Below are 9419 nucleotides of genomic sequence, written 5' to 3' on the forward strand. Positions count from 1 at the left end.
CCTCTTTCACAGCGAAATCCACATAACATTCATAATAAGTGTATTTTTGTACTCAAATTAAGTAGGGTAACACCCATTAAGTGCTTTTAAAGACATGTTTTTTGGATTTTTTTATATTAGTGCACAGATAGGGGTATATATTTCATAAAAGCGAGTATTTGTAGATTTGTTAGGGCTCACGACCACCAAGATGACCTTTTAGAACAGTTTAGAGTAGAGGTCTTCACCTTTAGCAGCCGCAGCGCAGATAGACCCGGAGGTGCCAGCCCAGACTGGAGTGGGTGGTCAGTAGAAGTCCAAGGTCCGAGGTCCATAGCGAAACTGCGAAGTCCAGAATACAAGCCAAATGGTCAGGGTCACAGGCAAACAGGCAAAGTCCAGAATACAAGCCAAAAGGTCAGGGTCACAGGCAAACAGGCAAAGTCCAAGGTACAGGCAAAAGTCACAACGGAAGATCAGACAGACAGGACTCAAACAGCAGGGCAGCAGCAGCACAGGACTGGAAACGCTATAACAGGCAGGGAGGCTAAGTGCATGCCCTGTGTTGCCAGGACGAGGCGATCTGATATATTGGCGTCCGGCCATTGCCCTAACAACAGTCGGGTCGCAAACCGGAAGAGACGCCCCGGTCAACAAGGAGATGGCTAGGACCCCAGGGACAGGAGAATGCGAGTCTTTCTGCTATCTTCACATGGATGTCTGAACGCTACCTAAAGCTCAACATGTCCAAAACAGAGCTTTTTATCTTCCCTCCTGCTAGAGTCACCACCTGCCCTCAAATCTCCCTCAGTATCAATAACACCACAATTTCTTCAGTCTCCCAAGCTCCTGCCTTGGTGTCACACTTGACTCCGCCCCCTCTGCTTTGTTCCTGTATCCAGACTCTCTCCCAGTCCTGTCGACTCCACCTTAAAAACATTGCCAGAATACACCCTTTTCTTACGCAACATGCTACCAAAACTCTTATCCATTCTCTCATCATCTCCCGTCTTGACTATTGCAACCTCCTGCTATCTGGCATTCCCGACACCCATATATCCATACTTCAATCCATCCTAAATGCTGCTGCAAGACTGATCTTTCTCTCTCACCGCTCCACATCTGCTGTACCACTTTACAAATCCCTATACTGGCTCCCTGTGTCATCCATAATAAAATTCATATTACTCACCCTTACCTACAAAGCCCTCAACAACACTAATTCCGCATACATTTCAATATCTCATATCAAAATACTCTCTCTCCTGCCCTCTTAGATCAACCTCTGACCTGCACCTTGTCTTGTCTCTGGTAACTACCCCTCACTCCTGCCTACAAGACCCCTCCCACGCTGCTCCTCACTTATGGAATTAACTACCATGCTCAATCAGACTTTCCCACAGCCTTCAAATATTTAGATGCTCTTTGAAAACCCATCTCTTTTTTAGAGGTGACCTTATCCTCGATAACACTATTATCGAGGACCCTGACAACTATCCAATCTCTACTCTGAGACACATTTACTCCTCTTGTTTCAGCTGTGCCCTCTTCTCTTTAGAATGTAAGCTCTATAAATGAGCAGGATCCTTTATATCATTTGTTTTTTTCATATCTGCATTTATTTTGTCTACCTTATATGTATGTTACAAATCTACAATAATAATAATAACGGGAACAATTTTTATTTTTCCTTATGTTAAGGGCGCAATATTATTGTATTATTATATTATAGGGAAATAGGAATGGGGCAAAACTTTTTTTTTTTGATGTGCTGATATGCTGACTACCACCGGCATACACAGGTGCAAGCAACACAGAGCTGTCTGTAAGGATTCAAGATGTACCTTGTGTACAATGATTCTGGTTAGCCTTCACTACATTACGGCATATGAGATCCACATCCTCCAACATGATCCCATTCACACAGTATGAAATGATCTGCTCCCAAACATTTCACTTCTACCCTTGTTTCTGTCCCCCAAGTCCGATGCCTTGGAGTCATCCTTGATTTCTCCCTCTCATTTAAGCCACACATTCTGTCCCTCTTAAAATCCTGCTACTTCCACCATCGTAATATATCTAAGATATGTCCCTTTTTCACCACTGAAGCTAGGAAAACCCTTGTTCACTCGCTTGTTATCTCTCGCCTTGACTACTGTAACCTCCTTCTCTCTGGCCTACCTGATTCTCGCCTTGACCCTCTTAAGTCTATCCTCAATGCTGCTGCCCACCTCATTTTTCTCTCCCGCCGCTCTGTATCTGCTGTCTCCCTCCAACAGTCACTACATTGGCTCCCCATACCCTACAGAATTAAATTTAAACTCCTCACCCTCACCTTTAAAGCTCTTAATCAATCTTCCCCCTCCCTACATCTCCAATCTCATCTCTACCTACACTCCTCCCCGCCCCCTCCACTCTGCCTGTGACCGCCGCCTCACTACTTTACTGATCACCTCTTCTCACTCTCGTCTTCAGGACTTTGCCCGGGCTGCTCCGCTGCTGTGAAACGATCTTCCACGTTCCATCAGGTTAGCATCTACTCTCAAAGGCTTCAAGCGTGCCCTTAAGACTCATTTCTTTATTCAAATCTATCAGTTCTCCTCCTAACTTCCTTGTCCCGGCTCTCTCCCCCAGTTAGTACCACCCTATTTGTGTCTCCCCCTTCCCTTTAGGATGTAAGCTCTCATGAGCAGGGCCCTCTTTCCTTGTGTGCTCCTTCTACTACTCCATCACCCTCTGTACCTCTTGGTCTGCTTCGCTAGCCTTGTTTTCCCTGTTTTCTTAAGCTTTGGCCTTCTTCTCGCTGATTTCTACCATCCCTTTCACTATCTGTCCCAGAAATAATCTGATTTGCTTTACTCTGTCACCTATGTTTGTATATATTTTTGTATCATTTTGTGTCTTGGTTCTCTGTTTTCTTTATATGTAATGTACGGCGCTGCGGGCCCTTTGTGGCGCCTTATTAGTCAAAGATAATAATAATAATAATAATACTTTATGTTAGTAATGACTAACCTACAGGTATGCCGGTAGTTTTTACCTGGTCTGTCTGACATATGCAGAACACAGGATACACCCCTCACCCCCACCATGTGTAGCATCAATCATTTGTTACTATGCTGTTTTGGCAGAAAACATAACAAAAAATGTGATGTCGAAAAAGACCTATAATAAAGGTCCTCTCCATATAACTTTACGTATAATTTTACAGTTTTCATAGGCAACCTGTATTATCTCTATGATCTGGTTTCTCCGGATCCAGGTTACAAATTGTTATTAAATGTACTGAGAATGAGTTTAATTAAATAAAATGGTCACCTGTCTTTGCAAAAAAGGTAGTAGATAATTAATATTACACTTCCACCCTCTACCCCCAACAATACAATAATACACATGAAATGTCATATCAATTAACTTGATGTTGATGTAATTGGAAACACCTTATTTACAACCAGGGAACCCCCTTTAGTTGTACTTACTTTTACATCACAAAATGTTATTTAGCATCATAAAGAGTCAGTAAAAATGACTACTGTCAGTAATTAGAAATAGAAGTTAGAAATAGTGACATGACGTCTTAGCTTTCAGCTGTCAGGTGTAGATTTCCGCTGGATCAGGGCATGCTGGGACATGTAGCGTCAAAGTTGAACAAGAGCTATAGGTTGCCTGTTTTACAGACCAATGCATGAATTGTCTTTTTTACGTGTCTTTAAAAAATTGTAATGCAATTTGTATTGTTTGCAGTATGTACAGAAACAAGGGCTATGCAGTTAAAGACAGTTTCCACATGAACTCACACTGTATCCAAGTTGCACTGTTGTGACGCTCTGCTTCATTCTCAGATCTTGTCCATCTGTAGTATTATTGTTCTTCTCATCATGAGATAATATGGGCTATTGACTGTTTCAGATCGTTCTTTTGAGGTGTGACTGACTTGGGAGTGACAAGGGAAGGTCCTCCCACTGCCACTATGGAAACGTTGCCTTTGTTTGTTGCTATAAATCATGAAGCTTGCCAAAATACAACCACAGAAATAATGGAAGGATGTGACTGGGCAGGTTCTTACTAACAGTATCACATATACAGAGTGAGAGATGCACACTGTCTTAGGACATATGAGATCACCCACATGCTTTCTACATATGGAAAAAAAATCACTATTTACCAACACAGATAACAAACAATGAACAACATCTAAGGACCTCCAGCAACAATCTTCACCTTCTACATCTGTAAACTGCATTTCTCATCACTACCTTGTACAATGTAACTTGCTGATTTTATATCTCACGGCTTCATTCAGTTTATTTGTTTTGGTCCCTTCCCACTATCATATCCCAGAATGTTTACCATACTGTAGTTCTTACCACCCCTCAATGCCCCCTCACCTTGTATCACACCCCTTGTCCATATTACCCCCTCACTACTTCAATCCCCTCTAATTAGCACTCATGAACTTATTTCCTATCTGCATTGCTTACCTGTAATATCCTCAACCTGTCGGCTTAACAAAGACCTTGTAAATCTTACAATCTTCTTTTCTAAATCTTCCTTCAGCTTCTAGGAGCTGGTGATATATCACCAAATCCGGGCTCCCCCATACCTTATTCTGATTGTGCATATTACAGAAACCCAACAAACCTCAACTATATCACCTGTCTCTCATGACAAATTGTTCTCAAATTATTCTCTCATTCAAAATTATTTAAATGTCTGCTGACTTCTCATACAAAGGCTGCCTTAAGGATTCTAACATATCCTTGCTCTAATTTGTTATACCATATCACTCCTTGAGTGTTTGTTTATTTGAGTTCACCTCCTCTCCACCTCCTTTATCAGTTGTAGTACCACAAAGTTCAGTCCTAGACCCCTTACCCTTCTCTACTTATACCACTTTGCTTGAAAACCTAATAAGCTCTATTGTATTTCAGTATCATCACTATGTGATGATACCGACATGTATCCTGTTTGTATCTTTCACAATCTGCATTGGGCTGTGTTACTGAATGTTTTTATGCCATTACAACATGGATGCGTACTCGTCATCTCAAATTCTTTTAAAAAACTGAGCTATCCCTCATTTCTCCCCCTATTCATCCACCTCTGCCAATATACAATATACAATATAAAGTATACAGTGCATAATGTAAAATTCTAAATACAAATTTCGATGTACAAGATATAACATAAGTAATGTAGAGAGACAAGCGACGGATCCTGATGCTTTGATTTTGATTCCAATTTTGATTCTGGCTAAGTTAAGTTACATCTGATAATAAGTAGATGTTCCGTCTGTGAAGCTAACTCAGTTTCAATTTGAATCTTTCATTTTTCACTTCTCTTATTGCCATTTAATCATCTTATGCGTATATTATTATTATTTATGATGCATATTGGTAATTGAGAACCATATGCTTTGTTCTGAATGTCTGCTATGTTTTTTCTGTTTGAAAATACAAATAAAACATTTTGGGGGAAAAACTTAGCTAATAATATAGAAATTAGTGTGTGCAAACCAACCCAACCTTTGAAACTATGTATATTTTTAATGTTGTGACTGACTTCTTTTTGGCCCAGCACCCCACCCATCTATGCATAGGTGCAGCATAATCTGGGTGCTACCAATAATACTTGTAGTTGACAGGTAAGTCCCATAAAACAAAATTGTTAATGTAGAGGTCACATATCTCACACAAACACATATCTCACGCACACACACATATCTCACGCACACACACATATCTCACGCACACACACATATCTCACGCACACACACATATCTCACGCACACACACATATCTCACGCACACACACATCTCACACAAACACATATCTCAGAACATATCAACACATATCTCAAACATATCAGAACCCTGCTCGTAAGCTTACAATCTATAGGAACATACAAGCGGTTCCCTAAAAACTCCCCTCGTTAGAACAGTTGATCAAATACCCAACCCACCATCTTAATTTCCCTGGGCTATTCTGCTTGATTACCCTCCACACAGTACATGCAAAACTTACCTTTATTCTTCTTCTATAACAAAATGACATACTGGTCCGCAACCCATCCTTGCTGTTTGCCTGGAGTATGTAGCCCCACTAAGAACCATTTCTCTTTGCAATCTGACGGGACCAATAAGCAGTATGTGTATTGAACTGGTATTTTCCTTCAGACTGTAAGCTTGCGGGCAGGGCCCTCCTGTCTCTGTACCTGGTAGTTAATACCCAGTCATGTTTTATTCTGTGTTTATTCCCAGTTATAAAGCTCTGCAGAGTATGCTGGCACTATATAAATTGATATTCATAAATAATAAACAACCTGCATTGTTGCAGTGAGTGTCTCTATAGTGCTCCACATACCGACCAGAACAATAGGATCCTGCACTGAGGATCCTAACAAGGATATAACATGCTGTCTGTAAGGGGATATTTTGTGTCATGCTCTGAAAACACAGCGGGTAAAGTAAAGTATTGAGTACCATGTAAACTACATAATACCATAGTAATTGTCCATCAAACCTAATATCTACACCTCCTTTTCTCCCTTTTGATCTATGCAAGCAGTATATATTATACATCTTACATTGTTGTACAATAGTGAAACATATAGGGCAAACTATGAGTGACGAAGAGATAATCCAGGTAGATACATATAGTGGTACATACACATATACAATACATAATTATTTTATTCTAACAGCGCTAGAATACCAAGAGGGCTGATCATAAAATAGACCCAGAGCAACAGTGACAACTGCACCAACAATTTCAATTTGCTGATTAAAAAGACAAAGTGTGACATATGTACTTTGAAGTGTTTCAGTTCACATCATGTAATTGTTATTGCTTTTGATAGTGGTGTAAATGTTATTGTGCAGTCGGTCAGCCCTGAAGAATATGGACATTATCCCTGGAACTCAGGGAAGGCTGGTATCTATGGACTGAAACAACAAGAAGATTGATAGAGCTGAAGCTCCATACCCCTCCCCCAGCAGACTAATTTTCCTGCTGCTGAAGGTGGAATGTTAGGCCCAGAGAAAACAGTGACCATTCAAGCAGAACTGCACAGTATCCTAAATATAGCACTAACTAGGTCATTTAAATCAACTACCTGCTGAACATGTATGAGCTGTTTGGTATTGTGTCCCAAGGTCTTCACCCAGCAGGCTCAACTCACCAGGAAAAATGATTACACACACGTGTTGGTTGTTAATAAGAAGCAATCTTTTCACTGTCACTGGTTACAGTGTCAAAGTTGCACTTCCATTAAATTGGAGTTCTCTGTAAGCTATAGTGACAGGTTGGATGGATTTCTCTATAGGAAGAACGACCTTAGCTCCGTAACTAATAGCGGCGTGAAGGTTGCTTCACGTTAACAGCCTGCACCTGAGTGCGGCCGTCTATTGTTGTGTATTTGTCCTTCTAAGGTGATGTGGCAGCATAATGGAGCTATGTGGAATATGTTGGCGCTATATAAATAAATGATGATGATAATATGGTGGAATGATGGGGCTGCTGACCTTGTTGGTTATATCCCATTATGCAGGCTAATTATTTAATTTTAGAGCATAATAAGTGCAATTTAACAATTATTGTCATATAATTCATGGTGACTATTTACTTTTTCACTGTACTGATGAGCTATATATCTTATATATAGTTCATTGTGAGTATGTCCAAAGCATTGTGCTTTGAAACAAATGTCCCGTTGGCAGGTGTGGTGTTGGAATCTAAGAAATGGCCCTTAATGCAATGTAGGATTAATGCATGTTCTACAGACTAATGACTAATGCCTTCCATATTCCCCTCTCAGGTTCTGCATCCTTTCTTCCAGGCAATCCTTCACTCACCCAGCCCCAGCTTGTTCCTAGGTTGATATACTAATTAAACGCTTAAATAAACAAATACTACAATCCATTTTTACTACTAATGTATAAACTATTTATTAATTCTATTTCAGAAGAGTCTCAAAATTGCTGTGTGTTTATTTTTTAATCGGAAAAAAAATTTGATTTGTTAGAAAATGTGCATTAATACATGTAAAGGGGAAAAGGTAATTTATCTCAGTATGTTGTCATCACTCTGAGAACAACTAAACATACTTAATAGAAAGGGGAGAAAGTCAGGTAGCCAGAAATGAATAATAAACAGAAATACAAGCTTAAAAGCTAATTCTACTTTTTAAGGGTATTCCTCCAAACACCATCTTTATGTCCTTCACAAAAAGGCAAGTGTGCATTAATCAAAAGCGTCCAATCACGCCTTCAGTACTGTCCATGTATTATCACATATCTAGTAACAAATTCATGGGCTGAATACTATTAAACATTATATCATAAAATGTCGTCTATGGCAGTTGTTGGGGAAGGTGGGGTCACCCAAAATCCGTAAAGGGCTGTATCCAGCGTGCCAGTTGTACATCCATGCATTAAATCATAAAAAGTTAAATGCCAATGGCACATTTTCTTGTTGTCAGTAACTCATCTCTAGTTTCCTTTCATTATTAGGAGACTAAGGAGTGTGGAACCTCTATTACCAGTTGTGAGGAGAAAAGCATTACGAATAGTACTACATTTACCTCAGTTGAACACTGTTCTACTGCTTGAGGCTCTGATTAGTTAGAAAAGGTTGCCCTAGAGCAGTGTTTCGTTATTCAGGCCTTCAAGGACCTCTAACAGTGCGTTTTCCACATCTCCTCACAGAATCACACGTGAAATAATTAGTACAGCCTGTGGATCGCTTGCAATGTGTTATGTGCTCCAGCTACCAGGGGTAGGCTGGGTTAGAGGGCAGGGGCGCGCCTGCCCTTCAGGCTGGCCCCATAGTGGGCTACCTTGGGCTGGGTCACTGGGCCACCTACATTTTATTTTGTTAAAAATGTTCCTAATAGGCTGCTGAGTCAAGTCTTGCCCCCGGGCTAAAAGTTGCCAGCCCTCCCTTACCAGCTACGAGGTATCGAGGTATGGAAAACAAGCCCTGCTAGCTATTCTTGAGGACCATATTGGAGCAACACTGGTATGGACAGCTTCTGGCTCTCCAGCTGCTGTGGAACTACAAGTCCATGCAAGACTTCCCATAATGAGACTTGCGGTTCCGGTGAGTGACATATATCCATCTCCAGCCCTAGAGTTTCACTTGGGTACAGTAAAGAAAAAGAGACAACAACATGATGGAATATCTACTTTATTTATTCTTAAAGTTCGATGTAACCCAATAATTACAATACACAGGATAAATTAAATTATTATAATATGCTTTTCACCAAAATGTTTGGCACATTCATTATTATTGGGATGCTAAAATTGAATGTAGGTTCTGTGCAATCAATGAGCATGTTGTTATAATATTAATTGCTGCAAGCAAGAATTGTGTATACCCAAACATTTCTAACTGGTCTAATATCTTCATTTTGATTGGATCGTGCTATGCTGTATATT

The 9419-nt window shown here is 40.3% G+C and overlaps 1 protein-coding gene across 1 annotated transcript in view; it reads right to left on the reverse strand.

Moving 5' to 3' along the window:
- Nucleotides 1-3899, reverse strand: part of MINDY4B (MINDY family member 4B) — a 59070-nt gene extending 55171 nt beyond the window's left edge. The window contains exon 1 of the mRNA XM_075201968.1: nucleotides 3777-3899. Coding sequence (XP_075058069.1) covers nucleotides 3777-3815 — 39 coding nt within the window. The 5' untranslated portion in view covers nucleotides 3816-3899. The remainder of the gene's footprint in view (nucleotides 1-3776) is intronic.
- Nucleotides 3900-9419: the final 5520 nt, after the last annotated feature.

The sequence above is a fragment of the Mixophyes fleayi genome, chromosome 3, assembly GCF_038048845.1.
Source record: "Mixophyes fleayi isolate aMixFle1 chromosome 3, aMixFle1.hap1, whole genome shotgun sequence".
Taxonomy (NCBI): domain Eukaryota; kingdom Metazoa; phylum Chordata; class Amphibia; order Anura; family Limnodynastidae; genus Mixophyes; species Mixophyes fleayi.